At 48.0% G+C, this 15,858-nt stretch overlaps 7 protein-coding genes across 7 annotated transcripts; 2 read left to right on the forward strand and 5 right to left on the reverse strand.

Moving 5' to 3' along the window:
• Positions 1 to 53: 53 nt before the first annotated feature.
• On the reverse strand, positions 54 to 4,265 carry E1B28_006164 (uncharacterized protein; the record flags this gene model as incomplete). The annotated part of the gene is made up of 20 exons (XM_043150795.1): positions 54 to 454; positions 512 to 603; positions 655 to 734; positions 788 to 878; positions 934 to 964; positions 1,019 to 1,166; positions 1,220 to 1,234; positions 1,298 to 1,335; positions 1,399 to 1,471; positions 1,529 to 1,589; positions 1,643 to 1,704; positions 1,760 to 1,805; positions 1,867 to 2,705; positions 2,755 to 2,884; positions 2,949 to 3,285; positions 3,341 to 3,782; positions 3,835 to 3,859; positions 3,912 to 3,969; positions 4,030 to 4,071; positions 4,130 to 4,265. 20 exons carry the CDS (start codon positions 4,263 to 4,265, stop codon positions 54 to 56), a joined length of 3,147 nt encoding a protein of 1,048 aa, XP_043011885.1.
• Positions 4,266 to 4,689: 424 nt separating this feature from the next.
• E1B28_006165 (uncharacterized protein) lies at positions 4,690 to 6,124 on the reverse strand. The gene is made up of 5 exons (XM_043150796.1): positions 5,963 to 6,124; positions 5,795 to 5,909; positions 5,010 to 5,743; positions 4,913 to 4,956; positions 4,690 to 4,854 (listed from the first exon to the last, which is right to left on the reverse strand). The coding sequence occupies exons 1-3, from the start codon at positions 6,072 to 6,074 to the stop codon at positions 5,194 to 5,196; spliced, it is 777 nt and encodes a 258-aa protein (XP_043011886.1). The 5' UTR covers positions 6,075 to 6,124; the 3' UTR covers positions 4,690 to 4,854; positions 4,913 to 4,956; positions 5,010 to 5,193.
• A 179-nt stretch (positions 6,125 to 6,303) lies between these two features.
• Positions 6,304 to 7,868, reverse strand: E1B28_006166 (uncharacterized protein; the record flags this gene model as incomplete). The annotated part of the gene is made up of 6 exons (XM_043150797.1): positions 6,304 to 6,357; positions 6,412 to 6,505; positions 6,560 to 6,680; positions 7,327 to 7,480; positions 7,538 to 7,765; positions 7,833 to 7,868. The coding sequence occupies 6 exons, from the start codon at positions 7,866 to 7,868 to the stop codon at positions 6,304 to 6,306; spliced, it is 687 nt and encodes a 228-aa protein (XP_043011887.1).
• A 199-nt stretch (positions 7,869 to 8,067) lies between these two features.
• On the forward strand, positions 8,068 to 9,251 carry E1B28_006167 (uncharacterized protein). The gene is made up of 5 exons (XM_043150798.1): positions 8,068 to 8,311; positions 8,370 to 8,628; positions 8,683 to 8,750; positions 8,808 to 8,970; positions 9,030 to 9,251. Exons 1-5 carry the CDS (start codon positions 8,177 to 8,179, stop codon positions 9,041 to 9,043), a joined length of 639 nt encoding a protein of 212 aa, XP_043011888.1. The 5' UTR covers positions 8,068 to 8,176; the 3' UTR covers positions 9,044 to 9,251.
• A 162-nt stretch (positions 9,252 to 9,413) lies between these two features.
• Positions 9,414 to 10,801, reverse strand: E1B28_006168 (uncharacterized protein; the record flags this gene model as incomplete). The annotated part of the gene is made up of 7 exons (XM_043150799.1): positions 9,414 to 9,572; positions 9,629 to 9,658; positions 9,723 to 9,905; positions 9,958 to 10,122; positions 10,175 to 10,435; positions 10,498 to 10,571; positions 10,627 to 10,801. The coding sequence occupies 7 exons, from the start codon at positions 10,799 to 10,801 to the stop codon at positions 9,414 to 9,416; spliced, it is 1,047 nt and encodes a 348-aa protein (XP_043011889.1).
• Positions 10,802 to 10,878: 77 nt separating this feature from the next.
• E1B28_006169 (uncharacterized protein) lies at positions 10,879 to 12,985 on the reverse strand. Its single transcript, XM_043150800.1, has 10 exons — positions 12,161 to 12,985; positions 12,030 to 12,098; positions 11,826 to 11,954; positions 11,698 to 11,772; positions 11,585 to 11,642; positions 11,474 to 11,530; positions 11,373 to 11,420; positions 11,217 to 11,314; positions 11,098 to 11,160; positions 10,879 to 11,041 (listed from the first exon to the last, which is right to left on the reverse strand). Exons 1-10 carry the CDS (start codon positions 12,245 to 12,247, stop codon positions 11,024 to 11,026), a joined length of 702 nt encoding a protein of 233 aa, XP_043011890.1. The 5' UTR covers positions 12,248 to 12,985; the 3' UTR covers positions 10,879 to 11,023.
• On the forward strand, positions 12,986 to 15,140 carry E1B28_006170 (uncharacterized protein). Its single transcript, XM_043150801.1, has 10 exons — positions 12,986 to 13,149; positions 13,204 to 13,262; positions 13,322 to 13,446; positions 13,508 to 13,628; positions 13,684 to 13,931; positions 13,988 to 14,368; positions 14,420 to 14,472; positions 14,527 to 14,597; positions 14,664 to 14,789; positions 14,910 to 15,140. The coding sequence occupies exons 1-10, from the start codon at positions 13,064 to 13,066 to the stop codon at positions 14,957 to 14,959; spliced, it is 1,320 nt and encodes a 439-aa protein (XP_043011891.1). The 5' UTR covers positions 12,986 to 13,063; the 3' UTR covers positions 14,960 to 15,140.
• The last annotated feature ends 718 nt before the right edge of the window (positions 15,141 to 15,858 follow it).

The following is a 15,858-nucleotide window of genomic DNA, read 5'->3' on the forward strand; positions in this document are numbered from 1 at the left end:
TTCAATGTCTATATATGGAAACTACATCACACAGGTAATTACAGAAACAGGGGTCATTTAGATTTGGGTTCGTCCACAAACGCAACCACCCGTTCCTTTGGCAATCCATCTCCCTCCCCCTCTCGAGAACCATCATGAACTTGACCTACAGGCGTTCCTGGTCTGGTAAGGTTCGGTATAGCACTCTGCAATGTATTAATCCCGCTCCCATATATCTGTTCCACATCGTCAGGCGAACAACTCCGTGGTATATCAGTGATCTTTGGTTCCGGCATTTCCGACGGTGGCTTCGTCCATATCCTTACTGTCCCATCGTGACTACCCGTAGCAAACATAAATGGATCATCTGCGGCATGATTCCAAGCGATACATGTCAAGTCACCTCCTAAAACGTCAGACCGTACATGATGCAGCAACGACCCTGATTCTTGATCCCAAATGTGAATGTCTCCAGCTCAAAAAGGAGTAGAAATCAGATCATATTGCTGAGACCTCATGTAAACTTGCTTACCTTTTCCGGCACAAAGAACAAGTTCATCGTTTTTGCCGCCAAAATAACTTGGCCCAGCAAAATCAACAGGGACTCGCGGCATATATGTGTGTCTAATAATATCGCGCTGAGGTCAAAAACAGGCTGGATCCTCAATAACGAACCTCAGAGTGAGCCTCGCTGTCACCTTTTCAGCGTTCTCCCTATCCTTCACTAGATCCATTTTCCATAGTTGAGGCGGTGCCTGGAAGAATAGTAAGGTTAGAGAAGAATTCGGGGAACAATAACGGGCTTTACTTTGTTTTCGTAGCTAACAAGCGCAACGTCACCATTACGGGTGCTCCGCGCCAAAGTGATATCTTTCACCTCGTTCAAAACAGGTGTAGCACTGGTTTCACGACATTGATTAGCTATCAATTGAATTTCTGTTCGAAGAAGCTTGCCTCTCGATTTGCCTTGTTTCCATGTTGTAAACTTTAACGAACGGTAATCAGTAAGCGTTCAACGGAGATGAGATATAAAACATACCAACGAGACGCTTCTCGACCCGCGATTTGCTGGGTCGAAGTCCGTCTGGGGACATCAGCAAAGGACCCACACCAAGAAGTCGTATACGATCTGGGGTTACTGCAACATCATGCAGCCTTATACTACCGAAGTGGAACTCCCCCAATACCTGAAACACGCGTATAGAAACCGTACCAAATCAAGACAGTGAACCCTACCCACCTTTCCTTTCAAGTCCTAACACTCATTGAGATTCCGTCATCGAACAAGGTAGAGTTATACACATAAGAAAAAGCTCACCAATTTAGTCACTGTGCTCTGTTCGACAGTGAGGAAGGCTCCATGGTGGGATTATTATCAGTACCAGTGCTATCCGTAAAGAATACGAGAAGGAACCTCACCTTCCCCGCCAGGGAACCAAGTAATTGACTCTACGTACGCGGGACGGTCGATTGTCCGTTGGCAGACGCCATTCTAAAACCAGTGGTTATGATGAGGTCTATTCATGACAAGGCGCTTGGAAAAGCCCACCTGTGTCCACACCTTGATGCCTCGAACAAGCTTCGTGAGCAGAAGGTCACCGCTAGGCGACCTGCGGAATAAAGTGTTAATTCCGTGCGCTGGCAGTTGTCAGAATGCACCAACCAAGCGACCTGCCCAACAAAACCTTTGGCATGAGCAAGGATACGATGTAGTAGTAAAGGATCCTAATGAGACAGGCAAGTTTAGCAATGAACTATTCAGAGTGGGTATGTCCCTTACCCCGGGTTTCTCTCCGATCTGGAAGATGACTGACGTTCGATCCCAGCTTTGTGTGACAAGACCATCAGTTCAACGATATCGGAAGGAAAAAGAACGGAAAACCCTACCTAGACGTCGCTAAAAACTTGCCATCTGGAGAAAATTGCAGATGCCTCACCAATGCCTGATGTGCGCCCAACTCATGCACGGGTTCCAAGCACTTCAACCTTGGTACCAAAGCTGACAACCGTGATCTCATTAACAGACCCTTGAATGGTGCTTCCGCCCTTCTTCCAGACGTCTCAGTACTGATACCTGAGGATGCTGTTCGTTTTCGGAGAGGCTCGCGAGCACGAGCTTTGGCCAAATTGGAGGAGACAGCGGAACGCATGGTTACCGCACGGATGGCATTCCTCCATAGCTGTTTTCCAGGTGTCAATGTCGGTGAGGATGTTAGTGGTGACACCTTCGTTGACGAGTCGGACGTTGGTGATTGAGGTATCTCTGGCGTAGAAGGAGAGGGTGGAGAAGAGAGTGGAGAAAAGGCAGATTCGATAGTGGGCGACCCGGTCACGGTGTCCGAGGTACGGTGACTGTGACTTACTGGACTACTTGGCGTCGTTATATCATTTGGCGTAGTGGTAGATAACTCAGATCCATTCGCCTCAAGGTCTTCATCCTTCTCGCCCTCAGTCGAGTATAGACTCAGGGAGGACTTTACAAGTCGAAATCCTCGGATAACAGCCACAAATCGCCCAAAGATCCACTGTAGCACCCTCCCTGCAGTATCCATACCACGCATGTTAAGAATGCGTTGGTGGCTCTCAATTAGCACATCCCCGAGCCATTTCTGTCCGCGATGGCGAAGGAATGTCCAACGCTCCGAAGCAAACCACAAAGAAACTGCTATGAGGCCGAAAGAGGTGAATGCAGTTAACACGGTCGTGATAACAGAAGTTACATGGTGCTGAATTACGATCAGTAGGTATTATGTACCCGTCAAGAGTTCTTCGTACCTGGTTCGATGCATACGCGAAAACACAGAGGCCAATCGAGAAACACATGACAGACAAGACAAGAAAAACCAAAGGGGATCGTTTTATCCAAATGAGCACCCACCAAGGCACGCGATGTCCAGGTGAGCGACTGCAGGGGAAAATGACAATTAAGGACTTTTAGACAACGAAGTGATTGTGAAATTTATGCTTACTACATAGCCTGTTTCCACGTTAACCCCAGCAGACTGTTCACGGCAGCTCCAATACTAAACACCAGGCTCAGAAACCAAAACGAATTGGTCGCGTGGCCGGCTGCCGTTTCATTCTCAAACGAAAATTGCAAGGTGGTAGCTGTGACCGCAGAAAAAAAGGTCGCCACGGTAGACAGGTTCAAAAGATTTGTTGCACCATGTTTCTGGGCGAAACGAATCGTAGGAACTCCCACTTCAATAAACATATTCAATGAAGCGGTGATGTTATCGATGTGTTCTCCCATCTCCGACGCCAAATCCTGAATGTATCGTTGCACCGCAGGATAACGAAATTGTCCTGCACACCGTCAGTGCGAGTGACAGGAATGGCAAAAACAGGAAACGAATCAGACCTTGGTATATTTTGAGACAATTAGCCCAATACTTCAGATCGTCTTCAAGAGATGATATAGAAGCATTCACAGCCTCATCTGTAAACTCTGGGAACTCGTTCAAGCATCGCAGAAAGGTTGTCACGTCATGAGCGAGAGCCTCGAACTGTAGTGGGAAATCTTCTAAGTCTATATGCTCGTTTACCGTCGGACGTGCAGCGTGAGGAAGTGCTTTGTGTCTTCCGGAGAGAGCCATACGTGGTTTGTGGAGTTTACTCATTGAAGCCTGCGTTGCCGGTAGTTCAATGGCGGGTGTGGGACTGATCTTACGAGGGAAAAGGTCGGCTGCATTCTCCCTATATAAGAACAGGATATTGGCGAGGCGGGTTCGCAGATGAAATGCAGAGGAGAGAATGGCAGCTGAGCTCCCGAGTTGTCGTGCAGCGTTGGAGAAGTTCCTGAGCTAATATAAAGAGATGTGTTGGCCAAATATCGTGTGTTTTGTGCACACGAACCTCTTTGTCCAGTGAGTTGATCCGTCTAAGTGAACGTGTTAGCCACCAAAGTTGAAGAAACGGTCAATTACACACACGTTTGAAATCTTTTGAAAGCCTCGGCACCGGCTGCTTGAAGATGCTCATCTACGGTAGCTGAGAGGAACGGCGTATTTGAGCGGAATTGTTTCCCTGCGGAAAATTCATACGACTCACGAACGTCCTTGTCATTGTCAAAGGTAGGGACCTGGTCAACACCTGGAGTTGATACGACTGACTTCAGAGACGGCAGAGACAATAGATTGCAGATGCGTACCATCTGCACCATTATCGTCCTTCAATAACAACTGCACCAAGCTCAAGATGGTTTCTTTACGGCTGGCAGTTGTCGGGCGGTTTTTTGAAGTACGTTCATCCTCGAGTTCAGTAAAATCGGGTATTGCTGAGGGCATTTGAGATGGCATATGTAAGGTATGATAGCAGAGGAATTAAAGGTGAGGTTTCCTGCTCAATAAAGGTTCTGTACTCTCCCCCTGGATGCCGAGCGTCACGTACTTTCTCAATGATCTAAGAGGAGTGCTTCGTGATTGAAGAAAAGGATCAATTGTTCCAGTTCGTCCAGCCTGAAGATCGTGATGATACGTAAAGAGGTCGTAACCTGAAGTTGCGCACAAGCACGAAGTAGACATCGCACTACACCAGGTGGTGCTAAGCGCGTAGATCCATGCAACCGTTGCACGTGCCCGGCGCACTTCAGGACTAGTGAATTTTCAAAAAAAAGATCTTAAGTAGTACATCCTCCAAATAGTTTAGATCACTTTCACCCGCAAAAGAACGACTATCGAACAACTTGGCTCGGCTCAGATAAGCACTTAGTGAAACCAACTATACTGTCGATGCGATGCAGAGAATCAGGATGATATTTGACATCATGGATCCCTAACTACATCGTAAAACTGTTCCCGAACAGCAGCCAACTTGAACTCTTCGGTTTATGATTGAATCGTTCGCAACGCTTCTCTTATACGATATTCCCAATACCTTGCAGAGCGGGTAAACGTAAACGTAAATTAAATGGCAAACTATGGACTGGACTCACTTCTTTCTTATAGTGTCGTGTTCGCTTCCAAGTGATTTCCACAACTAGAAAGCAGATTAAAAACCAAGGTGCGATCGTCAGACAAAACGATAATCACCTCTGTCGCCTTCAGAATACCCTCTGAGCCACCTTGGGATTCATATATGTCTGCCATGAATTCAATCGCCTGCGGGCAGGGAAGAGCGGCCTCTTTTGAAGGCGGAGGATTTTCTAGATCAACAAGTTCCCCAGGTGAATCGGGGTTGTGGGGGAGTATGTACGAGTGAACAAAGTCTTTCACTTCAGAAAAGGGAAGACTTGAATATTCTAGAATTCCTCGGAGGTAGTTCCACGCCGAGGGATTGTTGGGTGCAAGAGAGATATTTTGCTTGACGAATCTGTTGGTCTCTCAGTAAATTGTTTTCCTGGATTGAAACGAAAACCAGATACATGAGCTCTCGTTTCAAAACTCTCTCCCTGTTCGCCTCTCCTTCTCTGATGCCACTCTCAAACACGATGAAGAACCTATGATGCCAGGCAGAATTATTCCTGATGTCTAGATTCAGCATTTGATCCACAAAGTCCAGTTCCCCCTTCCACAATTCGTCTTCATTGAAATACGCCAGTAGCCATTGTCGATAGCTCCATGTATGATAGTTTTTGCCATCCGTGCTGAACGACGAAGCTATGAACCGTAATTCGGGCACGGGTTTGCGAATGCGGGTCATCAGAAGACGTCGATGGTGCCAAACTTGGTATGTTTTAAGGTGGTCGATGGCCACTTGATTCATTTGTTGAAGTTCAGCTTCCAGATCAGAATCGAGGGCGAGGAGGGTTTCATAGCGATATTGCCTGCAAGGGGAACTCTCAGAATTTGACAAGATGAAAATTGGATCAGAATACCAGACTGAATAGTGAGCTGGGTTCATGTTTATGATGTTTTGGGTGAGCTCTAAAACACGTTCGCTCTTCTCTCCGGTCTCGACGATCCCACGAAAATAATCCGTAGCGTCTTTATCTGTCATAGCAGAAAGATGTGAATGAACCCCTGATGTTTTTAAAAAAACTCACATTCAGCAGTGTAATGAATTGGAGCCAGAGGCTGGTCATTCTCGTGCTGTTCGATAGGTGTAACGTCCGCCCATTCTGGTCGATTCGCGTAGGGAACAGTATTCTCTTCCATCGATCGCCAGCTTCGTGCGAGGCTCGACGAGGGGTGACAACAAACCAAGCAGGCTTCATGTGGAATCACGAGCGCCAACGTGTACTATTAGGTGGCAATTGAAAATCGTTTGCAAGAAATCGGTGGTATCGACGAACTAATACGTTGAATCGTACTTAAATGGCGAGGAGCTAATAGTGAGTAAAAGAGAGAATACATATACAACCACAACCCGAAATATACGACAACTCTAAGAGGCTGTGGCTGCAGGTGCTGCGGCATTGCCTGTTCCGGCAGTGTAGTCCTGCAATAAGCGTCAGTGGACGTTCAAACGTTCAAGGGCGAGTGGAATTCAAACCTCCATCTCGGCATCTAGATCAGCAGCTGTCTTTTGGGGCCTCGGGCTCTTGCGCTTGCCACCACCCCTTGCTGCTCTTCTTCCTCTTCCAGCCCTTCATGGAGGTGTGCATAAGTGATAATTCATATATCAATGCCAGTAGACCGACCTGGCAGTGGCACGCGTGCCATTGGTCTGCGTAATCGCTGCAGCGGTAGCAGGAGCAACACGGGCAACTAATGAAGCAGGACGAGCGGGGTCAACGACGATTTCGATCTTCATGGGTCGTTCTAAGAATGTGGGAATTGTGGTGGAGTGCGATAAAGAAGAAGAAGCGGAGTTATTTGTCAGTCGGCTGTTCACGGCGTAGGATGGGATGAAGAATACGAGGGAAGAATTAGTCTGGAAAGTAGCCACTCCTCGGTTAACAGCTTGATACCAGAAAACAAGGTTGTGTCTCTGCGGTCCTTTTGAAATCCCGAGAACTCCCGGCGTCGATCTTCGGTCGGGTTCTGGAAGCGATGAGACTCCCAGTAATCTCGTTCCAGCCTTCTTTCACCCTGTTGAGTACAACTCTCGACATACCCGTCCCAGTACACATACTACCACCATAACTGAGCTGCACCAGCACAACGAGTTCAGTGATTTTCCATCACTGGTTCAAAGCCACGGGTTTATGCGACAGGCGCATTTATCCCCCTCGTTGGCAACTACATCCAGATACAACGGTATAAGCATAGGTGCCAAGCTCTTAGTCCACGAGTTGAGGCAGATTTCCGTGGTTCAGAGACAGCCAACCTTCGTTCTCTGGCGTCAAACGAATCATGAGGTGTACCAGGTATGTGTCCTTTTGAGGCACATTTCCATAAATAGTGTCCCGTCCACGAACACAGAAGAAGACACGAATCGAAAGTAGATGCGGACAAGAATACTAACTTCCATCAATGAGTCGATTGTTGTATTGTTGATAGGCTTTGGTGCCGTCGCCTTTACGCTGGAAATGCACCGAGGCAACACCTTTGGAGCGGCCGGCGCTATCATAGTGCAACGTGACCTCTTTCAACGGGCCAACGGTGGTGTGGAATAACTCCTACAAAAGTGCCACTGAGTCAGGCCAGGTCACGGTGATACGCGTTGATCCACTTACTTTAACTTGTTGTTCGTTCACATCCGGCGGAAGATTCGAGACCATAATTTTGTCCGCTGATTGGGCTGGTTGGGTGGTAGCCGCAGAGCCTTGATTTGCGACCTTTGGAGCACGAGCTGCAGCGCGACTGCCTGGACTAGCGGCAGAACGAGCTGGTGTTTTCCCTAGAACCTGATTGCGGGCAGTGCGACTGCTTGTTCGTCGAACCCTTGGTCTGCTCTTGATGATCTTTTTGGTTGAAAAAAAAAAAACTACGGTCAAGGGGATTGTGGCGTTGAAACAAAACGATGCTCACTTCGTCAAGAGATTTGTCCATGCTGTTGGAAGACATATCGGGGGAGCTTTTGGCCAAAGTTGCAGGGAAACGAGTTTAGCCTGGTGTCGTTGTGGAGTGGACGTGAAGGAATGGGAACGACAGCGGTGCACAGGAAGGTACGGCGGAGTCACAAAATTGACACTCCGACAAGTGCCAAACTCGGTTATTCCACGTGGATGTACAGTCAGAGGTAAAGTCGCGTCTGCTGTATAACAATAGACGCGCTTCGGTCTGCTTCGATTATCTAAAGGAGCTACGGAGCTACCCTTGCTCTTCATCGAAATAATACCAACACTCCTTGGTAATCTTCAAAGCTCATCAGGATGGCTGGACGTGGTAGGGGTGGAGGAAGGGCGAGAGGAAGAGGAGGATTTGGCGGCTCAAGGGAACCACCACCGATGGGTTTGGCATTCGCAGACATTCAGGCCATGTCTCGAGAGCAAACTGCGCTTTATCCAGTAAGCTTTCTAAATGTTTCTAAATGCTTATCTTACACATATTCATTTATATCGATAGCCCATGCGTCCACCTGTTCTTACAGAATACAGTGATAGAGAACGGAAAATCACTCAATTTCAAATCGATTTCGCCCATCGACTCCGTGCATCCCCCTACTACGTTGTCGAAACGACCAAGAGTACAGAACTACCGCGTTATTCAGACAAATACCGGCCATCAGTTGCAGCAAGGCCGAAGCTTAGGCGTCAAGATCTCCACCCACCTTTCTTTCCAACTGAAATTCTCGAAGATTACTTTAACCCCAAGAGAATAAAAAGTACGCTCGTTCTGGCTCCTGTATCTGTAAGCGTTGATTTGAATCATCCCCCAGCCCGTAAATTGGCTGTTAAGAAGAATCGCGTCAACCTTGATAACATGGCAGACGATGAAAATGAACAAGTTATGTTACTCGTTGTTCGACAAATATATCATTCTAACACGTTCGCTTGTATTCAGACCAAGTCAGAAGACGAGGTGTCCGACGGCACGCAAGCACCTGCGTCAGATTACGATGCAGAGGAAGAATACGACAATGACTACGCCTACAACTACTTCGATAACGGAGAAGGGGACGATATGGATAATCTAGGTGATGGAGGTGGCGGAGACGAAGGCGGAGGCATGTCCCCTACTTGGCTTTTGTTTTCTTACGTCCACCCTGACATACTAGGGATACAGGGGACTATGACTAGTCGCGCGCCGTGTTCTGACTATTTAAGAGCCGGTTCCCTTGACGCCTTTCAAAGCAATGCGACATTGAACCCAGACGCTCCGGGGGGTGGCGCCTTTTACTGTTTTTGCTTTGTTCAATCTTCAAAAGTAGATCGTTCGCCAGCTAATTTTTAACCTACAAGGACGCGCAATTTACCAATGTGATCGTGCCACGTTGTGCCTAGCATTGACCGAGCCGAGCTTTGCCCTCTAAAACGGTCTAGTTATGCTCGCCTCGGCCCGACAAAAGAAAGTTTGCAGCTGTCCTAAAATCCATGCATGTAGGTAAAGAAATGTCCGTCGTTTCAATCATGAACCGCATGAACCGCCATATCCATCGCCCAATCTCGTTTAGAGTAACACCACAATTATTGAACAGAAGAGCATCGCCGCAGTATACAGCAGACGTCCCCATCCACCGGTGGTAATAGCAAATGCAGCATTACTTGTCTGTGTCTGTGTCGCTTTCGCCCCAGCGGGGGTGTTCGAAAAGCCTGATGGAGTGGACCCCTTACATACACGCAACATGTCAGACGGAAAATGACCAGGTAAAGGACGAGACTCACGGCGTTCGAAAAGCCAGATGGAGTGGACCCCTTACAGCATCACACATGCAATATGTCAAAGACGGCCAAGGGTCAAGTAAAGGACGATACTCACGGTGCTCAACCGGCTTGTAGCCTTTGCACTGGCACTTGTGGTACTAGCGCTGATACCCGTAGCCGCCTGGCCGTTACTAATGGTTGCTACCAAATTGCAGTTAGATGATGGTGGGGCTGGGTGGCCAGCAGGTGTGTTGGGTTGGCCCTGGAAGAAAGTGGAACCTCCATAGACGCCCATGGGCTAAAAGTAATGGGATGAGGCCGTAGTACGTCTGGAATGATGCAGAACCTACCTCGCCACTTTCTCCATCACAGTTCTCAAAAGTTCCAGGAGAGTAGTTCGCAGGCATATTCCACTCGCAACCCATCACGTCGTAGATGTGTTGGCACATTCCTGCAGGGTTACTTCCTGCCGGGTTGCAAGCTCTGAAACAGAATTGGTCGACGGACATGAAATTCTTTTTACTATTAGTGAAAGTAAAGTAGAGGTTACAAACTCCGAGGACTTACTGTCCATTCGTGAATTTGCTGGAGCTGGCCGAACGCGCTCGAGAATACAAGCCCGCCAATAGGGTTTCCATTTCCATCAGCACCGTGAGGGTCCAGTTCACCTCCAGCGTCACCTGCCGGAATATTCAACTGCGTGAGGTCGCCGACGCCGGTGATCTGAACGAAATCGGGAGTCTTGACAAAGTGGGCGCCTTTAATTGTGCCGTCTGGGATTAGACGGGTTCCATAGCCGTTTTTCATGCACCACGCGACTTCTAAACGCTGTATTTGCAACAGGCTCATTGAAAACTCGTATATAACAACGCGTTCTGCAAGATGTTCACCTCTGTGTTGCCGATGACCGAATCAGGACCAGGATCTGGGGGAGCAAAAAGACAGAAATCCTCAACAGAGTTGACTAGGGAAGGGCTATCCTTTGAGCGTTATTCAAGAGCGGGAAAAAAGAGACGGACTGTAGGCGTTCTGACAGGTGCTCTTTTGGTCAGCTTGGGTGCTACATTTGTTCGTGCCAGTCTGACCCTCTTGAGTCTTGTCCGGTAGGTTTCCAGGTGTGAATGTGGCGCTATATTGAGCAGCGACGTTGAGGGCGAAAGAAGAGAGGGCGAAGACAAACTGTATCGAGAACATGGCGGGGATGGCGAGGTATCGAGCGGAATGAATCCGGAAGTGTTTAGCATGTTGGACTTAAATACCCACGGGAGGCAGACTTGAGAAATGTCTAATTATAAACCCGGGGTTTCTAGCCCGAAAGCGGTCATTGGCGTCGATAACAGCATCGATCGGGTGTAGACCAAGATGGATGATTCGGGATACAGATGTACAGAAACACATACTACATATAACATACAATCATCCAGTCCAAGGACGCTGCAAGCGAAACGGTCAGAAGGCGAACGAAAGAAATGTACGGCAAAATCACTGACAGGACCAGGTTGTTGGTAAGTAGCAGGAATAGGGTAATAAATGTTGATCAGGATTCCAGGTTCCTGCGCAAAATTGTTATCTTCCCTTTTCATCGGAAAAAGGTCAAAAAAGAACTCACCCGCCCATTGTAAACTCCCGGGATGGCGACTAACGGGCCTGGCGTTCCGTTCCCTCCACCGGTGATTTCGACCTGTGCACAGCTAATGTAGAATTGCGCTGCATTGAAATTGAACAGTCAGGGCACTAGGTTCCTGGATTCATGGGGTCTTCTCACCTCCTTGGAAGGTAGAGGCACTGTGAAGAGCGATATGTTCCATCCGCACTGTGAACAGATTCGCAGTGAGAATAAGGTGGTACCATTTGAAGTTCACATGCCTAGATATTGTCCGCTGGGAAGGTTCTTTGGTACGGTAAAGGTGATGCCAGGAGCATCTGGGGGGCACCTCTTTCAGGATGGCTAGATTTGACCAAGAACAATTGACATACTGTAAGATGGCCAGTTGATACTCGTTCCGCCGTCGGTTACGGCAGGCTCTTCGTGGACCTGGAAATGAACCCGATAAACAAGGATCCGCATGATTCAACATATCGCTAATTACCTTGAACCACACGGCACCGTCGCCCTTGAACGAATTGATGTCACCGGTGGCTTTCGCCATGTAGACATTGACGACCTACGATAATCACGCTTGAGGAGGATGAAAAGATGCAAAATGTAAAAACTAACGCCAGGATGATAGATAGTTCCATCACTCTGAATCCCAAGCTGCGCACCAGCTGCAACTTGTATAGTGCTGGCTCCAGCATTGGTCTCGCTGTTATAGCATCGGAAGTCGGCGCTCATAACATCGATAACCTAAAGTAGTAAAAGCATCGCGAACCAGAAGTGAGTAAAGTCCACAAGAGAAGAACGGGGGGGGGCGCTCTTTACCGGGTTTCTCGAGTTGTAGTTATTGGTCTTTCGAACATTGACCCACGCAGGGGTGATTACGCCATTGACCTTAAGTATTCAATTAATATATGGAATCAAATGCAGCAATAGACATGGAGAGGAAGGCAAACCTTGAGGGAAGGAAAGGTATAATGCGCATTGACAATGGGGAGCAGTGCCAAAGCGGCCAACGCGCTGAGCTTGCCAGTGGAGAACATTATAGCCGACTCTGGGGAACAGGTTTACTCTGCTGAGGCTTTTATCCATTGCACAGATCGATATTTGAGTACCCGAGGAATAGACGAAGGTCTTCCAGATCGTTCTGTAAAGACAGAGTGTATAATTAGTCCGTTGAATCCCTTAATAGGCCGCCGAGAGGTCATTCAACGACGCCAAGGCAGGGAACAAGATTGTGTATCTTTCCCAACTAGGCCAGCTGACTGTATCGATGCAAAAAAAATTCCGAGCAACTGCCTAAAAGACTCGGGATCAATAAGAGACAAACTCTTTCATAGACTCAGATATCTCCAGACTGGGCTTCCGACTCGTTTCACAGAGGATTCAAGAGGTCTAAGGGTTAAATCCAAGCATACGGGACGGCCATTTGCTGCATTAGGACGTGAAGTTTCGGCATAGCAGGTGGATTCAGTGATCAAGACAGCTTTCCCGCAACGAGATTCAACAGAGGTTTAGCACCAGGCCGCCGAAACGAGCATTACATCGGGTCGAACTACTTCGTATGAGTCTGTTTGTATAGAGCTTAGTATCGGCGCTCTACAGGCAATAAAGTGGAGTTTTCACCGCATTGTCTATACTGAAGAAGTAGAATTGGCCCAAGCTTAGCAGTCCCAGTCGCCCTAAAACACCAGCGGCGCTCAAGATGAGTACGCAAAGGATTGGGACGACCGACGGAGCAGTACGGGCTTTCCCATTGCCAAACGCGAACAAACCAATTACATAGGCTCGAGTTGCCAGCAACGAGCATCCAGTGACTACCTTCTGAGGCGTTGAATCGTCTTTTCCCCTTCGTCATTATGCTTTCCAAGCAAGCTATTGCTGTCGCGCGTAGTCGTGGCACTTTGAGCCCAAAGTACCTTCGAGGAGCAACGTCAAGGGGATGGTCTGTGTTTCGCCCCTTCTATTCGTTTACGATGTACTGAGAGGGATTACTTAGGGCCAAGGCTATTGTCAATGTCAGACGAGCTCAGTTCCACTCTTCATATCTTTTGCAGGGTAAGCACGTCGATGAAATTAATTAGGACACGAAAATCCATTCTAATGGTATCCTGAAGCGGAGACCGTCAAAGTGCCCCAGATGGCGGAATCCATCACTGAAGGAACCCTCAAATCGTGGTCCAAACAAGTTGGAGATAGCGTCGCTGCGGATGAAGAAGTTGCTACGATTGAAACTGACAAGGTACTAGCATTCGCGACCTCCATGCCCACAGACCCGATTTCGACGACCCGCTTCCTCCTAGATTGACGTCTCTGTGAACGCACCCAAACCTGGTGTTATTAAGGAATTGTTGGCGAAGGAGGAAGACTCCGTCACCGTGGGTCAAGACCTATTCGTATTGGAAGAGGGCGAAGCTCCCGAGTGTATGTTCTGACTTTGAGCTTTCAATTCGGGTGTCTGATTGTACTCTTCCTGAAGCATCGCCCACACAAGAGAAAGCCACGGAAGAAAAGCCCACAGAGAAAGGAAAGGGCTCTGAAATCAAACCTACGGAATCCAAGGCCGAAACTCCACTTCCTAAACCTGCACCATCAGCAGGGAAACCCGCAGAACAGAAAGAACAGAAAAATACAGAAGCAAACCCAAAGAGGGATACCGAGAAGCCTAAATCGAAAGAGCCTTCACAACCCCCTGCTCCAACTGCGGGCAACCGAAACGAGACGAGGGTATGTACCTTGTGTCTAAGCTGATTGAGCCGTGACCTCATCAGTTTTCCATGCAGGTCAAGATGAACCGAATGCGCCTGCGCATTGCCGAGCGTCTCAAGGAATCCCAAAACGCCGCTGCATCATTAACCACTTTCAATGAAATTGACATGTCTTCGCTCATGGAAATGCGTAAGAAGTACAAGGACGACATCCTCAAGGAACACGGCATTAAATTTGGTTTCATGAGTGCGTTCGCGAAAGCCTGCTCCCTCGCCCTGAAAGCGATCCCGGCCGCCAACGCGTCCATAGAGGGAGACGAGATTGTCTATCGCGACTATGTCGACATGAGCATTGCTGTTGCGACGCCGAAGGGTTTGGTTACCCCCGTCGTGAGGAATATTGAAAGCATGGGGTTCTTAGAAATTGAAACAGAGATCGCCGCCCTGGGGAAGAAGGTATGCTTCAAACTACTAATCTCTGACCTAAGGGCTTGACCTCTTGTCCAGGCCCGTGATGGCAAGCTGACGCTCGAAGACATGGCTGGCGGTACTTTTACCATGTACGTGACTTCCCTGATTTCCAAGTTACAAGTTCGATTAAGTTCACCTTACAGCTCTAACGGTGGTGTTTTTGGTTCGTTATACGGAACACCTATCATCAATCTGCCACAATCTGCTGTCCTCGGTCAGGATTTCCGTTTTCCCCGGATCTAGGTACTGATTTTCGCTTTTTGTTTCTTTCTGTTTGTAGGTATGCACGCCATCAAAGACAAGCCCGTTGCTGTGAACGGACAGGTCGTTATTAGACCTATCATGGTCGTTGCATTGACCTACGATCATAGATTATTAGATGGTAGAGAGGGAGTTACCTTCCTCGGTGAGATCTTTTTGTTCCTTGTTTCCTCTTCACATTCGTGGATGGCAGTTGTCGCTACTCCTATCTTCACATGTTCTGTCCCGGATTGTCCTGACAGATCGTTTGTTTGTTTTTCTTTAGTCAAAGTCAAAGATTACCTCGAAGACCCGCGGAAGATGCTCCTCACGTGAGGGTGGGTTCTATGGACGTGTTCGAACGGTGAGAAGTATAATAATGATAGAATCTTTAAAGGATTTGGCTACCGTTGTTGTTCACCTTTATTACATTTTGAATAATAGTCATGCGTATATTATCGTCTACGCACGTCGTACGTACTAGAGGCCATGGGACCGAAATCAGAAAGTAGGGAGGCTGAGCTTAATGTCTATGTGACATGTCTTCTTCCAATCGTAGTGCTGCAAACTGAGGGGGACCGGATTTCGTTTGGGCTATTCAACAAACCTCAAGATGATCTGAAACGGACCGCAGACTCGAGGCGATTTACACATCATTTGAATCAAGGAGGGTAGTCTACACAAGTAATCAGTTTGAATAAAGAAGCCAGGGTAGCTGTTTATGTTATTGTTATTTCGATCTCTGCTACGATCAAAACCTGGACAAGGACAGAACCACGAATTACGAAGTTCATAGTATTGCCGTAAGAAAGACAGAAAGGTGGCAAGTTCCCTTACTAGGAGAGGTTCGCGGATTACAGAGTGAGGGAAGGGTAGCGTAGACTCGGAGTGCCTTGGGTAATTGTGTACAACGAGATGGCTGTGCAGGAGCGCGCTCTTCACCAGATACAGTAGATACGGAGCCGGTACCTCCGGACCACCGGGACCGGGGAATTGTAATATAAAATTCAAAACCTTCATTGCAACATCTGCATAACAAGTTCTATGTTCAAACTGGTTCCTTCAGTATGCAATTGCACGCGCCAGATACCCCACCGTACACATGCTTAACGTCATGAATAACTCCAGTTTGCAGCGGACGAGACTGTATCCTCCGCTTGCCCACCGGGAGGGTGCACACGTGGGTTTAGCCAGTACGATCCAGCATACGATCAAGCGTCAGCGTCATCTTATTA

The sequence above is a fragment of the Marasmius oreades genome, chromosome 3 (genome assembly GCF_018924745.1).
Source record: "Marasmius oreades isolate 03SP1 chromosome 3, whole genome shotgun sequence".
NCBI lineage: Eukaryota > Fungi > Basidiomycota > Agaricomycetes > Agaricales > Marasmiaceae > Marasmius > Marasmius oreades.

What these genes read in the sequence shown, in the direction of transcription:
- E1B28_006165 (XM_043150796.1), bottom strand. Translation starts at nt 6,074, where the DNA reads ATGGAAGAGAATACTGTTCCCTACGCGAATCGACCAGAATGGGCGGAC. An exon ending in AATTCATTACACTGCTGAAT is followed by an intron (nt 5,910 to 5,962) that starts GTGAGTTTTTTT and finishes CTGCTATGACAG; the next exon opens with ATAAAGACGCTACGGATTAT. An exon ending in CCAGCTCACTATTCAGTCTG is followed by an intron (nt 5,744 to 5,794) that starts GTATTCTGATCC and finishes TTCCCCTTGCAG; the next exon opens with GCAATATCGCTATGAAACCC.
- E1B28_006170 (XM_043150801.1), top strand. Translation starts at nt 13,064, where the DNA reads ATGCTTTCCAAGCAAGCTATTGCTGTCGCGCGTAGTCGTGGCACTTTG. An exon ending in GGAGCAACGTCAAGGGGATG is followed by an intron (nt 13,150 to 13,203) that starts GTCTGTGTTTCG and finishes GGGATTACTTAG; the next exon opens with GGCCAAGGCTATTGTCAATG. An exon ending in GCAACCGAAACGAGACGAGG is followed by an intron (nt 13,932 to 13,987) that starts GTATGTACCTTG and finishes TTTTCCATGCAG; the next exon opens with GTCAAGATGAACCGAATGCG.
- E1B28_006169 (XM_043150800.1), bottom strand. Translation starts at nt 12,247, where the DNA reads ATGTTCTCCACTGGCAAGCTCAGCGCGTTGGCCGCTTTGGCACTGCTC. An exon ending in ATACCTTTCCTTCCCTCAAG is followed by an intron (nt 12,099 to 12,160) that starts GTTTGCCTTCCT and finishes TGAATACTTAAG; the next exon opens with GTCAATGGCGTAATCACCCC. An exon ending in TGCCTCTACCTTCCAAGGAG is followed by an intron (nt 11,315 to 11,372) that starts GTGAGAAGACCC and finishes ATTTCAATGCAG; the next exon opens with CGCAATTCTACATTAGCTGT.
- E1B28_006167 (XM_043150798.1), top strand. Translation starts at nt 8,177, where the DNA reads ATGGCTGGACGTGGTAGGGGTGGAGGAAGGGCGAGAGGAAGAGGAGGA. An exon ending in AGCAAACTGCGCTTTATCCA is followed by an intron (nt 8,312 to 8,369) that starts GTAAGCTTTCTA and finishes TTATATCGATAG; the next exon opens with CCCATGCGTCCACCTGTTCT. An exon ending in CAGACGATGAAAATGAACAA is followed by an intron (nt 8,751 to 8,807) that starts GTTATGTTACTC and finishes GCTTGTATTCAG; the next exon opens with ACCAAGTCAGAAGACGAGGT.